Source organism: Neofelis nebulosa, chromosome 1 (genome assembly GCF_028018385.1).
Source record: "Neofelis nebulosa isolate mNeoNeb1 chromosome 1, mNeoNeb1.pri, whole genome shotgun sequence".
Lineage (NCBI taxonomy): Eukaryota > Metazoa > Chordata > Mammalia > Carnivora > Felidae > Neofelis > Neofelis nebulosa.
The window spans coordinates 117288619-117309985 of NC_080782.1; the positions used below are offsets into that span (position 1 = coordinate 117288619).

Genomic DNA, 21367 nt, shown 5'->3' on the forward strand with positions numbered 1-21367 from the left:
TCAGTTCTCTGAGAAAAAAGAGGAAGAGACAAAGCAACTTAGTAGACTGCACCATATACACCATGTCAAGCAGTGATGTCAGACATTTTTGTTTACTCCTTGTTTACTCCTTAGTGGATCCAGCAAATCGAAGGAGCGGAGGCTGCCCTGCACCAGAAAATGATGGAATTGGAAAGTGACATGGTGAGTCCAAAGATGAGGCATCATAAAAATGACAAAAAATAGGGCACCTGGGTGGCTCAGTGCTTAAGCACCGGACTTTAGTTCAGGTCATGATCTCACACTTTGTAAGTTGGAACCCCGAATCAGGTGAGCACGAGCCCCATTTAGGGTGAGCTCGTGTCCTGCTTCACGTGAGCTTGAGCCCCACCTCAGGTGAGCCCCAGTTCTTTCTCTCTCAGCCCCTCATGGGATTCTCTCTCTCTCTCTGCCCCTCAATCACTTGCACCCTCTCTCTCAAAAAAAAAAATTTTTTTTTAAATGAAGAAAAATAGTCAAGGCAAATGGAAAACAACTGTTTTCTACCAGTTTCATTGGCACCAATGAAAGTTTGCAGCTTTGCATTATTTGGTGTACAGACTGGGGAATGAAATTCCTGAAAGTATCCCACAATTTCAAGTTATATTCTTCAAAGATATGTTGTATTTTTACAATATTTCTAAAACTAATGCTGAATAAAATTCAACTAGGTGATTTCTTTCTTAGGCTAAATAATTTTTCCACCATGTATAGTCAGAGTAAAAATTACAGAAATGATGAGTATAACTATGATTTTAAAAATCTCCAAGCCACTTTGTGCCCATTAAGATGACCACTATCAAAAACAAAACAAAACAAAACAGAAAATAACAAGTGTTGGTGGGAACATGGAGAAATTGGAACCTATGCGTTGTTGGTAGGAACATAAAATGATGTGTAGCTGCTAATGAAAATAGTACGGTGTGGTTGCTCAAAATATTCAAAATAGAATTATCGTATAATCCAGCAATACCACTTTTGGGAATATGCCCAAGATAATTGAAGGTAGGTTTTCAGAGAAATGTTTGTACACCCATGCTCACAGCAGCATTATTCACCATAGCTTAAATGTGGAAGCAACCCAAGAGTCTATCACTGGATGAATGGATAGCAAAATGTGGTCTGTACATACAATGAATATTATTAAAGCTTTAGAAAGGAAGGAATTTTGGGGTGCCTGGGTGGCTCAGTCGGTTGAGCGTCCGACTTCGGCTCAGGTCATGATCTTGCGGTCTGAGGGTTTGAGCCCCGCGTCAGAGTCTGTGCTGACAGTTCAGAGCCTGGAGCTGCTTCAGATTCTGTGTCTCCCTCTCTCTCTGCCCCTCCCCTGCTTGCTCTCTCTCTCTCTCCCCCCTCTCTTTCTCTCTCAAAAATAAACATTAAAAAAAACTTTTAGAAAGGAAGGAAATTCTAATATATGATATAATGTGGATGAACCTTGAGGATATTATGCAAAGTGAAATAAGCCAATCGCAAAAAGACAAATAATGTATGATTCCACTTACGTAACTATCTAGAGTAGTCAGACTAATAGAAAGTAGGAACAATGGCCGTTAGGAGTGAAGACGAAGAGAAAATGAGTTGTCATTTAATGGATACAGTTTCAGTTTTGCAAAATGAAAAGCATTCTGGAGATTGGCTGCTTAACTGTGTAAATATACTTAACCCTACTGAATTGTACACTTAAAAATGGTTAAGAGTAATTTTGTGTGTTTTACCGTAAATATTTCTTTAAATCCCTAAGCACAGTAATTGTTCATTTTAACTTACAGGAATACATAGGATTTTATAACTGTACTGTCATTATTATTATTACTACTGAAAAACAGGTAGTGATTCCTATCTGGTTAGGGAATCCTATAACAAGAATAACTTGCAGGGTGCCTGGGTGGCTCGGTTGGTTAAGCGTCTGACTCTTGATTTCGGCTCGGGTCATGATCTCATGATTTTGTGAATTTGAGCCCCGCATTGGGCTCTGTGCTGACCACACAGTCAGCTGAACCTACTTGGGATTCTCCCCTTTTCTCCGTCCTTCCCCCCACTCATACTGTCTCTGTCTTTCTCAAAATAAATAAACTTAAAAAAAAAAAAACCTCACTGTCACTACTTGTAAAGTGGGGGTAAAATATCAGCCTGGAGTATTGTATGGAGCTGCTATGACATTCAAAGGAGGTAAAAAGTGTGCAGAGCTTTCAAAGTGATGAAGTTTGCTCTGTCAGATGATTTTATGATTTCATTGAAATATGGAGCAAAATGAATTCTGTGACAGAACACCAATATTAAATGTTTTTCTTATTTTTTCATTAATATTGTACTACAGTACTGGTAGCCTTGGGAGATATAAAATGGACAGTACAGTTAAAAATTTTAGCTATGAAACTAATGGAGGAGTCAAATACAGAAAAAATAGAGAGACAGCATAAGTGGGAAGGGGGCAGAGAGAGGAGACAGAGGATCCAAAACAGGCTCCACGCTGACAGGCTGACAGCAGTGAGCCTGATGCGGGGGTCGAACTCACAAACGAGGTCTTGATCTGAGCGGAAGTTGGATGCTCAATCGACTGAGCCACCCAGGTGCCCCATGAGATATATATATATATACTTTTAATGTTTATTTATTTTTGAGAGAGTATAGAGCGCAGGTAGGGGAGGGGCAGAGAGAGAAAGGGAGACACAGAAGCCAAAACAGGCTCCAGGGTATCAGCACAGAGCCTGATGCAGGGCTTGAGCTCATGAACCTTGATCCCGAAGTTGGACCCTGAACCGACTGAGCCACCCAAGTGCCCCACAAAGTTATATTTTTAAATGCTGTTGGAAAGATGCTTGCGATGTGAGACCAGGCATGCAGACACTGGGGACAAGCAAGGGAACTTCAGATTTCGGTCCCAGCTCATACTGGTTTTGTGGCAGAAGCAGAAGCCCATTCATGAAGTGACATTGTGGGTGGAATAGCTGCCATCTCCCCACATCATTATCCATCTTTGTGTTTGCTAATTGTGCGCAGATAATTTTGAATCATTTTTTATTATACAACTGTGCATATTACATTTCAAAACATTCTTACAAAAATAGACTCTCACAATATATTTGCATAGATATAGTTATTAGTAGCCCTGTCCTTAACCACGTGCTCTTGGACTGGCATAAAAATCCTTGAAAGCATTCCATGTGGTGGATTGTTCATGATATCTTGTATACTTCTTTCCATTGATTTTCACATTCTCTGTGTGAGACTATGAAAGTTGAACTATTTTCCTAACAGAATCTATGACCCTATAAATGCTAGTGACTGGTCTTGTTGGGGAGTTAGAGGAAACATTCATCAATACCATTTATATACCGCTTTCTAGTAAACTAAGTTCTTTTCTCTTTATCATTCTCTTCATCTTTTATCATGTAAGCTCATATCGCTTTGTCTTTTCTCTTTATCCTTTTTATAGGAACAATTCTGCAAAATAAAAGGCTATTTGGAGGAAGAACTAGATTACAGAAAACAAGCTCTCGACCAAGCATATATGGTAGGTACAGCAAGCACTCAGGACACCCAGAGTTCACAGTCCTGTGCTGTGGAGTGAAGCATCATGGTTCACTTGTCCCACCATGTACTTGAATAGACCACAACATGCAAGCTCATTTATTCAGTGGTTTCCAGTTCTGGTTGTAGAATAAATACATCCCTACCTATTTCCTGTTATATTACTCTTATAATATGTAATGCATACTTAATTATGCTTCATATAAAAAAATTAAGTGTCTGTTACAAAATATTTTAATGAGAGACAGGTTGGATGGTACTGTAGATGAAAGAGAAATTTTATTAAATCTAATTGTTTGGGAGCCTCACGTAGTGAGAGAAGAGTAGAGCATTTAATGTCTGCTGTGTATATTTTTCCTTCACATATTTCTCACAACAACCCTCTGGGGTGCAGGTAATATGATCATTCCTGTATTACATATGAGGAAATGAAGGCTTGGAGAGTGAAAGAACTCTGCCCGAGAGAGCAAGCACGTAGTGCTCAGTTCTGACTCCAGACCCTGTGGCCTTCTCTACCGTAATCCAGCCACAGTAAGTGAGGCTGTTCGGGAGATGGGTTGTGCCTTTTCTCCCCCACAGAAGGCTGTGTGGACTGAGGACCCCATTTGATTCATTCCCCATGACAGATTCATAACACATAATTCCTAATACGGGACAACAGCTTGCATTTCTTCTCTCCATATACTGCCCCCCCAACCATTAATTCACAATAATGACTCAAGAGAAAAAGACCAAACTTAAAAGGGGAACATTTCAAGGAGTTGCTGGTAGAGGTTTTTATAATGCTTTCCTGGAAGCAGCCTGAGTCACTTTGGGGATAAGAATGGAGCACTTAGCCCCTGCTTGTAACAGAGATGAATTAGTATTCTTCTCCAAAATGAGTAAGAGATTCTGAGCACTGCTCGATGGGGAAAGGAGAAAAATGAGAGTTGGTCACCAGAGAATAAAGAAGGAAGCACTTTCTCCCCTCCCTTCCTACCCTTTTATCCTTGCCTTCTCTACCTACACATGGTCAGGTTCAGGTGCTTATGTGTCCCATGAGCAAGTACTCATTCAGACACATGTCATGGTAAAAAGATGAGATCTGTTCAGTCGAGTACAAGAACTAGGAACTTGGAAACAAGAGCTAGGAAAATACTCTGTACCAAGGCATGACCATTCACCTCTGTCAAAGTCACAGGAGGTAAGATTGTAGATTTTGGTGACTATATCTGAAGCATGTTTAAAAAACAAAACAAAACAAAACTGGAATATAAGGATATAAGGATTCTTCATCCAAAACAGAGAAGACTCAAGGAGGCATTTTATAGCTAAAGCAGCTTTAAATGTCAGAATATTAAAAAAACAAACCAATTCCAAAGACTCCAGGCCATTTTCAGATCATGTCTCCTAATTTGTATTTTAAGATGGGGAGACTGTAAAGCCATCTTCAAGTTCGTATGTGTGTCATGTGGAAGAGAGGTGGCATTTTGTGTGTGAAATAGATCCCCAACTTAGTATTCCAACTTAGACCACTTTTCAGTGCTTGTTTCTAAACGTACAGCCACCATGATAGATGTCTACATATCTGAAGGGCTGTCAGATGGAAGAGAGCACAAATCTGTTCTCAGCTACATTTGAGAATAGAAGGTTATACAATTTTTATAACAAAGTAAGGACTTACTAAAAATGAAAGGTGTGTGAAATAGACAGGATCCCAAGAAAAAGAACAGATGCCCCATCATCAGAGAAGTTCAGGTATTGTTAGCTCGATGACTCACGGAGTCTTACAAAGGGGATTATCAAAACGGTAGTGTGGCTGGATAAGCTTTGAGATTGATTTTAGTGCTATGATCCCGTAAGACTCCAGTAATACATAACTCCCCTCTCCCCCACACGCAAGTGTCTCCATTCACATACCACCAGAAATGCTAAGTTCCAAAGTTAGACTTTTCTAATTCTGTTTGCCAGAGAATCCAGGAACTAGAAGCTACTTTGTACAATGCTCTGCAGCAAGAAACCGTTATCAAGTTTGGTGAATTATTAAGTGAAAAACAGCAAGAAGAGCTGAGGACAGCGGTAGAAAAGTTACGGCGGCAGATGCTGAGGAAGAGCAGAGAGTATGACTGTCAGATTCTTCAGGAGCGAATGGAGCTCTTACAGCAAGCCCATCAGGTGAGGACGGAGCCACTGCATCTCTGTAGGGTTGGTACTAAGCAAATGGGACTTAGTACTAAGTACGTGGTATGGAGTGTGGGTAAGAGAAGCCCAGGGCTGTACACCATCTTCGGAGAGTAAGATACAGAACTCTTGTTGGCCGCCTAGACTCAGAGACAGGATGACAGTTTGGTAATGATTCAGTCTTGAGAAAATTGGCATTCCAGAAGCATTGCCTACTGCTACTATTCGGGGAGCTGTTTTGTCATGAGATACCCTTTGGGTCTCCTGGAGCCTGATTAGCTCCCTTACGCAGGGAAGCAAGACTCTCCCCAGGACAGAAATACTGCTTCCTCCTGTTACTCATCCCAGTCCATAATCTAGCCTGATCAGATCATCTGAATAGGGTAAAAGAGAACAAGGGCCTTTTTCTTTATTCTCAGAACAAACAGCAACAACAACAAAGCCTGGAAGCTGCCGCTTACTTACTGGCATTTGCTATGTCAGGAACTAAACTAAGGGCTCTGCTTACATCATTGCATTTAATCTTCACAGTAGCCCACTAAGGTAAGTATTCTTATTATCCCATTGAGGAGATAATGATACTGAAGACATGAGTGCTTAAGTCATTTGCCCAAGGTGACACAGATAGCGAGCACCAGAGCCAGTATCTACTCAGGTGTGCATAACTCAAGGCCAGTGCGTATAACCATTGTGCTACCCTCTCCCACGCAACTTGAGTCCTCTCTGATTGATGTGACCCATCTAGACCAGGAAGGCTCTGGAGACACTCAATATTCATTTATAGCCAAAATTCTTAATTCCATCTCTTAGTCCATGTCTTAGCTTGACAGGTGAGGACTAAGGCCCTGGTCAAAAGGCAGATTCCAAAAGAATTACAAAGTTGATAGTGCCAGTAGGATTTGGTATTTGGAAGCTGGGATAAGCAACTGATACACAATCCAGATGGACAATACAAGAAGTAAGAGTTGTGTGGTCTTTAGAGATCAAGGTGGGTGGAAAAGGAACAGGTTATTTTATGACACCCATAAGAACGGTTTATGGGGAACATGACACTTAGCACACTTCCTGCGTAGCCAGGAGTTGTGTGAATCTTTATAATCGAACAGATTATCTGAGTTAACAGGGAACTAAGAACGGTGAAGCCTTTTGTCCCAGAGATGGTGAACACATGCATGTTTGTTTCAGTGCGCTTTCAGATTCCATCATAAAGTTCTGGGTCTTGATCCTGGAATGTTTTTCAGCCCTTTAATGATAGACCCCATGGCCTCATTAGTTGCGGGAATAAAAGTGCCCTCTGCGTAATTTTTTTATACTGCAGTGGCATTTAGTTAATTTCAACAAATCAGCATTTGTGCTATGGAACCACAGAAGTGTTTATTTTTTTAAAAAAAATTTTAATGTTTATTTATTTTTGAGAGAGAGAGAGAGAGAGGAAGAGAGAGAGGGAGACACAGAATCTGAAGCAGTCTCCAGGCTCTGTCTGAGCTGTCAGCACAGAGCCCCATGCGGGGCTCCTACTCGTGAATTGTGAGAACTTGACCTGAGCCAAAGTCGGACGTTTAACTGATTGAGCCACCCAGGTGCCCCAAAAGTATTTATTTTTAAGATGGGCAAAGAGTTATCTAAATTTATTTATGATTAAAACCTTGTCATTTTTTTGAGTCTCTAACCAAGCCAAACCTGAAAGACATGTTTTGTTTGCTTTGTTTTAAGCTATCCAGTGAGAGGTACATTACATTTCTAAGCCTCAGAGATTTCCATTGAAATTTTCTATCTCCCAAACAAATGTTCATTAGAAAATGCCTTTTCTAATTATTTCTTACTCTTTGTCTCCCCTTATAATCAGTAGATTTAAGAGAATTATTCCAGAAAGTATTGGCCAGGTTTTGTCATGTATAAGCTATGTGATCCAGTTAAATCCTAGAGCCTATCAGTAACTATTTATTGGACATTTCTTTTTGAATGTTTCACAGTGAACTCATATGAAACATATCTAAGTGTGCATTTTTATTCTTTCCCCTTCTCTCCCCATCTGCCTGTGTTTGTCAGTAGAATTACCATATCCCAAAGCACTCAGGCTGGAAACCCTGGAGTCTTCTTTGTCCTTCATCTCCAATCATTAATATAGCACTACATCCAATTAGTATTTCTCCTGAAATGTTTCTGAAGCTGGTCTGTTTTTTCCACACTTGTAACTTGAGGCAGAGCAGGACCTTTCAATCCTGCAACAGCTCCCAGATGCTGCCAGATGTCCTCTGATGTAACCTGACTCCGTCATCTAGGCATTTATTCAGTCACATATTTAAATGCACTTCCTAGTCTTTGGATACCATTCCAGACATAGAGAACTCACGTGGACTCTGCTTTTACAAAGCATAGGACTTATTGATGGAGACAAAGGAGGTTAACACAAAGAAAAAAAATTACGTTTGGTATCTCTTGACAAGTGGCATAAAAAAGTCATATGCAGGATGCCACGGGGATTGAGTGGTGGAGAGGACTTCCTGCCCTCTCTGTAGTTCATCATGCATATCACTACACATTCTTTCACCTTTCCTCATGGTACATTCTTCCTCAAAGCCTCCATGATCTCAATTTGCAGTTGGGTCTAGGCCTATGCAGCTCTCTCCAGGTCCTTCATTAGCTGGCTACCCCTTCTCTGAAAACCTGATCTGAGACAATCTCCAGAGTATACTGTCCTCTCTACTCATGCAGAACTCTTCCTGGTACCGCTTGGGTCCTGACTCCCTCCTCTAAGCCTTTGTTGGCATGACCACTCACCATAAATGCCCTTCAGTGTCTGCTGCATTTATCTAAATGTTCTCATTTTTCCAGTCCCAGCTTAAGATCCACCTCCTTTAGGATGTTCCCCTGATAATAATGGACTGCATACTACTGAAAAAATCTGTACTTCATATCCTGTTACACATTGTTTCAAAACCATATTTGAAAGCCTGCTTGTGCCAGGAATATTATGGTGGACAGAGACATAAAGGTCACTGCTCTCGTCTGTCCTACCCATGAAAAGAGTCAAAGCAACAACACAAATGAGCAATGACCAAGGCAATTTCAGAGAGTGTCAATAAATGATATGAAGAAAAGTATACGATGTGTGTGTGTGTTTGGGAATAGGATTCTCCACTTTAGACTGGCTAGGCAGATCAGGCATCTTTGAAGATGTCTAAAACCCAAGGGACCAGCCACACAAAGATCTTGGCAAAGTGCCCCAGAAGATAGGGACAACAGAGTCTAAGTCTCTATTGTGGGAACATTTGGAATAGTCAAGGAACAGAGAGAAGGCCATAAAAATGGAGCACGTAGAGCCAAGGTGAAGTGGATGTGAAGTTGGAGCGGGAAGAAAAGGCTAAATCACACTGGGCCTTGAAGGAGTTTGGGTTCTATTCTGAGTGCAGCCCGGCTGCCTCTCCCTTATTCTTACGCTTGTTCCTCTCCACCTTAAACTCAGGGCCTGCCCTGATTATTCCACATGTCAGGAGTACACACAGCTGCTGTAGATGGATATACTAAATTAGAAACAGAAAGAACTAGCAGTAAGCTCTCACCCCAGTCCTGATGCGGACAACAGTGACTTGGTGTACTGATTAGCAGGACAGGTAAGATAGATAGAAAGGGGTTTCTTTTGGATCTGAGAAGGTTCCCCCTTGGATGGGGTGGCAATTGAATGGGAAAGGAAAGAAATAGAGCATGCAGCACACGACTGTAGCATAAATAACTCATGTAGTTAACAAGCATAGGCAACTTCCTTATGCTGAATGCTGTCCTACTTACTAGAGATTGGTGATGAAATTACAATGGCATTGCCATCGTTTACCTTTTCTACTTAGTTTGTTTCTCCCTGTGTTTTAAACTCCATCTCCCCGTCTGATTCCAGTGGTTCTTTGGGACCAAAAATGGACTGGTGTCTGTATTCTCCATTATATCCAGCATAGTCCTGACCTTTGTAAGAAGTTGCTCAACAAACATGCACTTGGTGGCCAAGTAGACACTGTAGTAATCTCTAGTAATCCCACATGTCCATGATTGTGTTGAGATAATACTTGCCTCCACATTCAGTAGACATATAAAGGAATTACATGTACACTCAAGGTGGAAATGTCTAGCAAATTTATTCTTTTATTGTGTAGCTTTGGCGCCTGAGCAGCACTGTGGAAATATACACAAGCACACACGTCACTCCCGTGTACACGCACCATTAGCTTCCAGGTCCGTTCTCTTACCCATCATTCATTGTCCTATAATTTCACGGTCAGCCTTGATAGTCTCTCTGACCCAAGCACCTCATCCTCTCCTGCACAAACCTCAGTCCCTTCCCTTTAGAGCACATTCCTCAGTCTTCTCATTCCCTATGTTTGGTCAGATGATTCTTTTTCTGTTTTTTATATATTTTGTTTTTTGTTTATATATTTTGTTTTTTGTATATTTTGAGAAAGAGAGGGTGAGAGAGAGCATGCACATGTGTGTGTGAGTGGGAGAGGGGCAGAGAGAGAATCCCAAGCAGGCTCCACACTGTCAACATAGAGCCTGATGTGGGGCTCAAACTCCCAAACCATGACATCATGACCTAAGCCGAAATCAAGAGTGGGACGTTCAACCAACTGAACCACACAGGCACCCTAGTCAGATGATTCTCTATGGTAGGGGGCTGTCCGGTGTATCATCCTGGGCTCTGCCTATTAGATGCTGATTACAACCCCCACCCTAGGTGTGATTATTGACTACATGTGACTAAAAAATGTCCAGATAGATAGTGATGATGGTTGCATAACTTTGTGAATATTCTAAAACCACTGAATTATATACCTCAGATTACATTAAATAACTTTAAGAGATATCCAGACATTGCCAAAGCCCCCCTGGGGGGCAGAGTCATCCTCTGTTGAGAACCACTGTTTCAGAGTAGGGAGATATGATTTTCAAGTTCAAGTATTTGTTCTAGCTTCTTCTTCTTCCCATATTGCATTATAAAAACCTCTTTTTCTATATTATTACCACATTTAGCTTCCACTGTTTTCTTCTCAGACTCCTGTTCTCATTTTCTGATTATTCCCAAGAGAGGCATTAAATAACAAACTTACACTGTATAACCATGTGCCATGAACATAAAAGGCCTTTAGTTGCCTAGAAATTTGAAGATTATTTTTCACTTGCAAATAATTATGTAATGTTGATTTCAAATCTGCACTTTTTAAATCACTTGAATTTTGTTACACAGTTGACAGGTGAGTTCAAAGATAGTTCTGAAATTACTTTGTCCTTAGGATTCCTTATGCTTTTTGCTATGTTTAGTTTTCCCCTAACTTAATCAGTTGTCTCTTTGGAATTTTTGCCCAAGTCTTATCTCTACTTTGTTTTATGAGAATTGGCAAATCATGTTTTATGAGGAAATTCTACCCTGAAGCAGAGATGAAACATGGTTGGAAAGGAAGGGTAGCAAAAAACAAGGGGACTCTTTGCATTTGTGTATGTATATCACCACTAGCCATTTTTTACAGTGGTAATCAACACCCAAAAATCCCAATCCCAATGGCTCCAACACAGTTAGTTTCTTGCTTGCTAATTCCAGGACATAGTGCTGTCTCGATGAGCAGGTGGTACTCCTGCGTCTCCTACTCACCTTCCACTGGCCAAATAGGCCTCACAGCCAAGCCCGAGGACGCTGGGGTGAGAACATTACCTCCCTCTCAGAGATAGGTCTGTAGAGACAGGTGCATAGACAGGGGTAGCAAATTTAAAAACACATACGCAATCAATGCCATGCTTTCGCATGACAAGTATGGGTAATCCAACCGTCTTCTGGGTGTGGGAAAACATATATGTGATGCTTCCAGCTGTGAGTACTAATGTTAATGTTTTCGTAGCAAGTTTCGTGTTTTAGGTTGGCGAACAGTCTTCTTGTTAACACCCACTAACTCTTTGTCTTTTCCTTTGTTCAGAGAATTCGTGACTTAGAAGATAAAACAGACATCCAGAAAAGACAGATAAAGGACTTAGAAGAAAAGGTACGTGTAAAATTCAGTGTGAATTTCAGTCTTTAACTTTTAGACCAGAAAATAATAGGAGTTTCATTCACCGCATTGTGTTTCTTCTGTTACTGTGTATCTTGCTGAGGCAGGTGTTATTACAGTCAATATAAACTTCACCTCCAGTCAGTCACCAGCATTCCAGGAAAGGTTCTGTCTTCAGCAAACTAACCTGGACATGTTTGCCTTTTGTGTTGATTCCTATTTTTTGCTATGGGTGTTTTCTTTCCTCACTTCCCCTTTCTTATCTTCATTTCCTTTCCAGAAATTTCTCATGAGTTTTGTGCCTCTACTTTGCTCTTTCTTTTCAAAATCTTTTTGGTCCCTTTTTGAAAAAAAAAATCATTCCTGTTACTATTGATAAAAAGCCCTTTCTTCCTTGTGCTGCAGTGTCCCCTCCACAGTAGGTCCAGAAACTTAGGTTGACATGTGATGATGAAGCCCTCGTGTCACTTCCCCCAGTGGGCTGAAAGCCTCCTCCAAGTCAGCCAACACTTTCAGGGGAAAGCGTAATAGTCCTGAAAGACTGCATTTGGGAATGTACACGGTGGGGGGACGGGAGAGGGCTCACACAGGAGTGCTGAACAAGCTGCAGTGAGGCCAACAATCTTAACACAACAACAGTGACCCTGCCGTGATGCCCGGGAGCATCATGCTGAGGAACACAGCAAGAATCGCAAGCGGCTTTGCCTAGAGTTCCAATCTGAATTCCTGTGATGCCAAAGAATATGGCTATTTTGCAGCATCTTCCGTGGGCACCCAAGAAGAAAATAGCAAACCATCTGCTGCTTCTGAGACAACGGTCAGGATTTTCTTCCTCCCAAATTGCTTCTGTAGCTGCCCATACACAGGAGATCAGAGGGAGCTGGTCGGGGCCAGGAGCCAGACCATCAGCAGCCTGGATTCTTACGTCGGCTGGGTCTTCACATACTTACTTGACCTTGGGTATGTGACCGAGACTTGTGTCTAAGCCTTATCGATAAAATGGGGATGATAGAGCTTGCCCTCATCTCCTCTCGTGGGTTCTGCAAGGAACAAACAGGGCCACTTATGTGAAAATTACGAAACACTGAGAGTGTTCGATTAAAAAGTATAATTTTTAAAATTTCCAGACATAAAGTACACATCCTCTGCAAAATTTTAAATTTGAATGGTCCTCATTTCAGAAGTGTGCTGCCTAGCTCTGTGGGACTGAATGAGGCAAAGGTGAAGTGCAGTAAGCCAAGGACTGAGTCTGACTTCCCAGTGTTTGGCAAGAAGACCCACAGAAGGTGGGAACTGTTTCCAGCTTCTCCAGTTGTCAATGCACATGCCTGATGCCTTCCATTTTCCACAGCTTCAAATGGCTAGCTCTTGGTTCTAGTAATTTTCTGTGCGAAGTCTTAACCAGCTTTGTGGCTGACAAAGAGGAAGTCAGAATTAAAACCACAAACTTCAGTTTGATTCCATCCCCATTCATGTAAGGAAAACCAGACTAAAAAGGGTGGGGGGGGAGTGGATTTTTAAAATATCTATTAATGTCACTACCCTAGGCATTTTCTTTTTTTAATGTTTATTTATGTTAGAAAGAAAGAGAGCGTGAGCAGGGGAGGGGCAGAGAAAGAGGGAGACACAGAATGCAAAGCAGGCTTCATCGGCTTCATTGACTCTCCTGCAGTTACTCTGTGAGACAGACACAGCGGATCTCAGGATCCCCTTTTTTGCTGGTAATAAAACAACACGTCAGAGAGATTAAACAACATTCCCAGGACCATATAACCAGTCCATATCAAGACACCCAGAGGCCAGGGTATCTGACTCAAGGTGCTACGTTCGGCCCACCACACTGCCTGGACAAAGAATCTCATTGCCAGCGAGGTGATGGGCCTTTCCTCCTGCCCCGAGAGGCGGCGCTGATATCTGACCTCAGAGGAGTAGAGGAAGCCTCCTTTCCCCTCCATCTTCTACTACAGGCATCATTTTACCACTCTCCATCTTCGAAGAATGGGAAAAAAACAAAAAAAAAAACAAAAAAAGAAAAAGGACAGAGTTTCTGCTTTCCAGACTCCCAGAACAGTCACCAACACATGGCTCTTAGCACCATGTTTATAACTTGTCCCTACAATTTTGCTATGGTGAAGCCAGAGCCCTGTAAACAGTGGCCTTAAAAGACACATGAGGATAACATGCTCAACATTAGAATGCCATACACCACCCTTATTCAAGGAAGTCGTGTCTGACAAAATGGTCCTGAAGTGTGATAACAAGGTCAAAGTCTGACTCTGTAGGAGTACCTCACCAAGGAAATTGGTATTTGAAAACCACTGATCTGACCTGTGACCTTCTACAATTAGTATGCAGTTGGTTATGCACCACTGCTATGCAAGCATGTCTGTCCACCCAAGTATCTGCTTTTCTGGAGAAAGTTCTCAGCGAAGAGACACAATTCAGACTCCATTTAAGTTCTATGAGTCAAAGAAAGAGAATATCTGCGAAGCATGGAGGTTTGAACAGCAGCATGCATTCATTCATTATCTAAGGCGTCCTCTGATGTACAAGCACCTTTCATACCACACATCCTGGCTCATCCAGGGTAGACCCAGGATACACCTGCTGTCCTGATGTAATTACTGATAGCGTCTGCATTTCTACCTCAGGAGTAGCCCACTGCGGATAATTTATCATAGGTTTACCTTACGTATTAATATTCTCTCTGCTATGCCTTCTTCACATTAACCAAACAATGATAGCAGTAAGTGATGAAGTGGATACTCTGATCATATTTTTGTAGTTTTTATTTACCCTGCCACACATTAAAAAACAGACAATAATATATAATAAAGTAGGATCCAGGAGGTCTAAATTGAAGGCTTTACTATGACATGAAATTACATGCAATTAGACTGTTAATGAACCGTTCAGTGCTTACTTTTCTCACTTAAAGAATTAGGAGCTTAGATCCATGATCTATTAGACCACCTCAGTTGTAAAATGTATCAGTTGATGTTAGTTGACACCAGTTAGTCCTCACATTATTTTGCCAATAGATAAGTAAAACATGTTTGTTTGTTTGTTTGTTTTAAACAAAAGGTCCTTGGTATGTATGTGACAAGTGGTCAGACCTGAGTGAAGTGGAAAAGCTTGAGGTTTTGTTGACACTACAGAAATTCAGATTTATGTAATCTTCTTCTTTTTCTTCTGCAGTTTCTGTTTCTATTCTTGTTCTTCTCTCTTGCCTTTATTCTATGGCCTTGATGTCAAGGTGCCTCTTCAGGTAAGATTTCATTTAATTCTCAAAATGTGGTTCTAAGAGGTGTTTGATCAGAAGGATGCTTTATACGGTTACTAGTAATGCCCATGTTTGTTTGGTTTAAAAAAAAACACAAATACATTTGGTTTGGTTAGCTTAAATGCCATAAAATGAGAAACAGATCACCTGGAACTAACATAACGTTGTGTATCATCTGTGCTTCAATTAAAAAAAAATAATTAAAGTAAAAAAAGGGAGAAATAGATCCAGTCCATTTGGGTGATTTTTAAAAAAAATTTTTAAGTGTTTTTATTTGTTTTTGAGACAGAGAGAGACAGAGCATGACCAGGGGAGGGGCAGAGAGAGGGGGAGACACAGATTCCGAAGCAGGCTCCAGGCTCTGAGCTGTCAGCACAGAGCCCCATGCAGGGCTCGAACTCACAGACTGTGAGATTATGACCTGAGCTGAAGTCGGATCCCGAACCGACTGAGCCAACCAGGGGTCCCCCATTTGGGTGATTATTAAAAAAAATAAAGCAACCACCAAATATGGAAATCAAGAATATTGTTCTAGTTAACCGTGTTGCTTTGGGAAGTCATGGTGTTTATGGGGCTTAGTATTCTCATCAGTCTTTTAATATATGGAAGGATTTGCTTCCCTCTCTGCAAAATGAAGAAATATCAGTATATTTTTAGTATCTCATCCAGCTTGAAAATTCTGATTCTGTAAACCTAACAAGCTAAAAATGGCTGATTATTTTTAACCCCTTCTCCCAGTCTGATTTCATCAGAATTCAGGAAAGCAGGCTATTAAGTGAAATTGGATCTTCTTTTCAAGTAAGCTAACTTTCAGTGCCCATATAGAAAAACGAGAGCTTTATTACTTCTCAATGATCAAGTCTGTGTCTCACGAATACATGTATAAATAATCTTAGACACTGATTCCCAAAGCTATGAAAAATACAGGTTCCAAGTCCTTACCTCCAACTCAGTGGATCAGGTTACTGGAGGAGGAGGTGAGATGGAGGGGTGGGAAAGGTGGAAAGCAAGGACCAGTCTGTGTTTCTAACAGGCATACCAGGTGAGTCTGATGTCTCCCCAGGTACAGAAACTGCACCTCGTAATAGCATTATTTAAAAATGAGCAAGGGCCAGGTGCTCTTCTAAATCCATACGTCATGGTCTGTGTCCACTTTGATTTTCTCTTAAGTTCCATTACACAGGGATCTTCCCTGGGCCTCATGTTATTCAACATTTTCTATAGCAAGTTGAAAAATAGAGAAGAGACACTTTCTCTCCATGGGTATCAACCCTGTTACCTACGTGAGGAACCGACAAGCAAAAGTACATTAGCATGGCCTGATACAAGGAAGCAGTTAAGCATATATGCCCAGAAAGTTTATGTCCTCATATAACCAACCTTCTGGCTTTATGCTTTCTTCCAAAAGAGTTTCTGTTCAGCCTGCCAGCCGTCCTTTGTCTGCCAAGAAGGATGGTAATCCTGCAGAACATAGGAAAAAGACTGTGTCTCTTAAATTGAATGAAAATGTAAGGTGAAATGGGTGAGATTTTCTAGGACGAGGTAGGAATGGCCAGAGCGTCAGAAAACGAATAGCCCTCCCCCACCAAGAATAATAAAGAAACAGGACACAAGTACTATGTGGTAATTGAGGGGAGAAAAATCAAAACTCATCAATACTAGTCAGAAAATGGGTAGGTTCGAACAGTCACATCATTAATGGCTTACCCTTACACGCCAGGGGCTGTTCTGAGCTATAGATACAGTAATCCTCAAAATGCCCCCTGTAAAGTAAGGGCTGCTTTTATTCCTTTCTTTACAGTTGGAGAAACAGTAGCACGGGAACTTCCAAGTCCGTAGAGCTACAATTGGCAAGATTAGTATTTGTACCCAGACCCTCACTCTAAAGGCTTTTAGCCACTTTTAAGCACCACGCTGCCTCCCAAAGGAGAGGGCATTGCTGTCACTTTGTGAGCGCCATTTCTGTTTGTATATATAAGCAATCAGAGGTGTCTTCTGAAATGTGGGTGGTACTGCTGGGCTAGTGGGTTTTGAAATTACATTGTGCTCATCTCTCTACCTTTTCCCATTTTGTGTGACTCTTTGAGGGTTGTACAAGACTTAATTTGCTTTTCCTCCAGAGTAGCACATAACAGACACTTAGTAATTGTCTGTTGAATGAAAGATCATGATTATAAGTAATAAGGATATAGCAGATCAATGTGACAAGGAATCTGGGGAGTCTAAAATACGTATGGGAAAATGGCTGAGTAGTTTAGAGTTACAACTTCGAAGTTAGATATACTGTTAAATTTGGATCCTGCCATTTACAAGCTATGGCGTGGTAGCTTTAATCCACCTGAGATTAGGTTTCCTTGTCTGTAAAGTGGTTGTATTACCCACACCATGGTATTATAGTGAGAGAACTAAATGAGATTGTGCATATAAAGGACTAATTGCATCACTTGGAACATAGTTCAATCATCAGCAACTCTTAGCTGGTATTATTTTTAAAAGCTGGCTATCGTGTTTACTGAATTTGTCAATATATAAGTTTGAAATTATAACCTCTAGCATTATCAAGTAGTTTACCACCTAAACCAGAACAAGTAGTTGCCGTTTCATCTCCTCTTTTCAGGGAGTAATCTAGATTTAAATAAGACATGCCTGGAAATTGATTAATGCCACTTTTATCTCCATAGCAGATGAGCTAGAAATAGGAAAAAAAATCAGGGAGAAAAATGCTTGGCTTGTCTGCAGAGAGTAAAGGCATGCTACACACATAATCATAAAAATATTTTTCCTACTAAATTAAGGGTTTATATTCTGCTCTTAAACCCAAGACTAACTTAAAGTATATTTAAAGTTATCCTCCTTAAAGTGAAGCGACTCATGCTTTTTTTCCCTTTAGCAATTACAGTTACCTAAGTCATTTTTGTCAGTGATGATCTAGAAGCTGCTGAAGGCTCCCAAGAAGGCGCCCTTATTGCCTTATTGCTCTCAGTGGCTGCTAAGTAATGCAAGTCCGTGGATTATATTGGGACTTTTATCTTAAGGAGGGGAACCCCAGGTAGTTTTAGGAGATATCATCTGTCCATGCATTCTGTATATTTACTCGAAATAAGTAGGGTACCACAAATTCTTTCATATTAGTTATTTCGGGAGACAAAGGAAAGAAGAAAATGAGAGGAGTACAGAAATAGCTATCACTGGGTTGTTATATCCAGGTTACAATAACCCACTGAAAACCCTGTTCTTCTGAAGAGGGACAGTTTAATAAAGAACATAATAGAACCAGCTCTGTTCATTATGAAGTTTGGAAGACCAGACAGAAAACAGGTGATCATGATTCTTTGTCTACATACTCTGGTTCCTTTTTTCTCTTTTTAATTTTTTTTAATGTTTATTTATTTTGAGAGAGACAGACAGACAGAGACAAAGCACAAGCAGGGGAGGGGTGGCAGAGAGAGAGGGAAACACAGAATCTGAAGCAGGCTCCGGGGTCTGAGCTGTCAGCACAGAGCCCAGCGCAGGGCTTAAACTCACGAACCACGAGATCATGACCTGAGCCGAAGTCGGAAGAGTAACCGACTGAGCCACCCAGGCACCTGTACCCTGGTTCCTTTTTAATGATTCCTGTTTCAGCCACAAACTCTTGAACCTGATAGCTCTGTATTTTCACTTCCTGTCTAGTAACATAAAACATATTAAAAGTCACATAATACTGTATTATTGTTCTGATCCAAAAAAAAAAAAAAAAAAACCTTTAAAAACATATACTGCAGTATAAGAACAGCCACAGGTCATTAGTTACAAATTCTCCATTAAAATATGCAAATGTTCATTTCTTATTTATAATTTTCAGTCTCTCCTCCCACCAAGGCCTGCAGGTAGCCTGTGGAAAACAGATGGCAACAGAAACTCTACTATATTTATTGTTTCAAATAAAGAATTTCGCTCCTTATTCTTTTATATTGGTAGGACAGGTCTGTAAGATGAATCATTGTATGCCAGTTAATCAGTCTTTCTTTATGTAGATGTATCTATTAGCCTTCATCTAGTCATATTAAGAATGTTTCCCTATCTGTCTTACATAGACTATTAAGAAAGCATAGAGTAGGTCTTATGCTTTATCTTTGTATCTTCAATGTCTACAACAGTGTCTTATACATACTAGGTGCTAAATACATTTTACGTTGACATATGGACAAAAGGGTAGACAGAAGAATGAGTGAATAGTTGGGTAAATTGAAAGCAGATTTATGACATGTTAGATTGTAGCCCTTGATAGCATAGTAGTGTAATACAAAGATAAGTGTGTGATTTGTTCTTTATATGTCATTGGAGAATAACCTCAAGAATAAGTGAACAAAGGAAAGGATACATGAACAAATACCCCAACTTCCTAGTGGGGATACCCTACTAACTCAGTTCATTGTTTCTCCAGACACTCTTATAACTCACTCTCCACACGGCCACTGAGTCCGTTTTAGGAAACAAATCTAATCATGCCCCATTCCTGGGAAAGTATCATTATTAGGGGGAAATCCCAATTCCTTCCTGTGGCCAACAGAGCCCTGTGTGATCTCACTGCAGACAGTCTCTTTGGGGTTTTCTTGCTCTAGGATCTCCCTTGATGAGTCTTGCTCCCTTCTGCCTGCCACAGGGGTTTGCCCACACAGTCTTTGTGTGCATGGTACTTTCAACCCTGCTTTATCTAGTAAACACCTACTCACTCATCCTTCAGAACTCAGCTCACTTGTGATTCCTGCAGGGAAATCTTCCTTGATTTCACTCCCAGCAACATTTCATGTGCATTTGGCTTGTGTTATTGTTGTTGCTGTTTTTAATTAATAATGCCTCTCTCCCTCATTGTATATAGGTTCATGAAGGCAGGGACCATACATGTTTTCTTCGTCCTTGTAACCCCAATACCCAGATAGTGCCTAGCTTATAGTTGGCCATCAATAAATACTTCTTTTTTATTATTTTTACCTTTATTTTTATTTGCTTGAGTTTATATACTTATTTTGAGAGAAAGAAAGAAGGGGTACACAAGCAGGGGAGGGGCAGAGAGACAGAGGGAGTGAGAGTCCCAAGCAGGCTCCTCGCCATCAGCACAGAGCCCCATGCAGGGCTTGAACTCACAAACCATGAGGTCATGACCTGAGCCGAGGTCAAGATTTGGACGCTTAACAAACTGTGCTACCAGGTGCCCCAATCAATAAATACTTCTTAATGGTAGTGATGATATTATGGTAAGGAAGAGGAAGAGGTTATCTCTTTTGTGGTTGAAAGAGTACATTTCATATCTATTGTATTTAATAGAGTGATTCTACAAAATAAATACTATTATACTTCTCTAAACATTAATTTCTTAATATAAAAATTAGCAAGTATTAGCATCTACTATTTTCCTAAGGATTAACTGATGTTATATAAGTAAAGCAACCAATATAGTACCTGGCACATAGAAAGACTCATTAAAAGCCAACTTCCTAGGACATAGCAAGCATTCTGTCCTGGATCATGCATTATGAGACATACTTGCATCTACTTGGGCCACATGTTTCCCACACCATGGTCAACTATTTAATATCCGTTTGTACTGCCCATCTCAGTGTAAAATCAGGGACTCAGGGAAGCCTCCCCTGATCTTCTGACTTCAGTTACATTTCATTCAATATTTCCTGCCTTTCTCATGGGGCAGTTTCCTCATCTGTAAAATGGAGGCAATAATAAGAGCTATCTTTTATTGAATATTCTGCCATATGATAAACTGTATATGAGGACTGATGGAATCCAAGGTGTCATGAAGGCCCTTAGGGGTCTGGATGGTACAGTTGGTTGGGTCGTGGTGACCTTTATAGAGACACAGAAAGCAGGAAAAGGGCGTGACTGCTGTCCAGGATTTACAGTTACTTGTGGTAACTAGAGATCAGGATGTGGCTACAGTTTGTTAATCAATATGCCTCTAAATATGTGGCCCATAAATTAGGATCTAAACTACCTTCTAGCAGTTAGAAAACCCTCAAGAATGGTGAACATAAGTAGTCTGCCGATTGGACCCGACTAATATTCGCTAAGTGTCATCTATGAATCAACTGGCATGGTGGGTACTTGGATACTAGAGTCACAGGTCAGAAGTGACATCACTGTGCTCATTCACTTTGAGTCTGGTGGCAGGTAGTAAATTCTCAGAAATGATAGCTGCAATCGCTATTTTACAGAGGAGGAAACTAAAGCTCACTGAAATTAAGGAACCCACTGAAAAGAATCCTTGAGGTTCTGTAATATCAGCTTTCAGAACCAAGATGAATTTATATTCTATACAGTTTGAGTTATAGTGTACTGACCTTTAGCTGAC

The 21367-nt window shown here is 40.7% G+C and overlaps 1 protein-coding gene across 6 annotated transcripts in view; it reads left to right on the plus strand.

Moving 5' to 3' along the window:
• JAKMIP2 (janus kinase and microtubule interacting protein 2) overlaps positions 1-21367 on the plus strand; it is a 179649-nt gene that overhangs the window by 151532 nt on the left and 6750 nt on the right. For 3 of the 6 annotated variants that reach the window (XM_058732561.1, XM_058732565.1, XM_058732560.1), the window contains 5 exons: positions 115-183; positions 3458-3535; positions 5503-5706; positions 11667-11732; positions 14937-15006. In XM_058732561.1, coding sequence (XP_058588544.1) covers positions 115-183; positions 3458-3535; positions 5503-5706; positions 11667-11732; positions 14937-14987 — 468 coding nt within the window. In that variant the 3' untranslated portion in view covers positions 14988-15006. Of the gene's footprint in view, positions 1-114; positions 184-3457; positions 3536-5502; positions 5707-6131; positions 6256-11666; positions 11733-14936; positions 15007-21367 lie in introns of those variants that run through there. The other 3 variants (XM_058732564.1, XM_058732559.1, XM_058732562.1) reach the window with 3 other exon arrangements.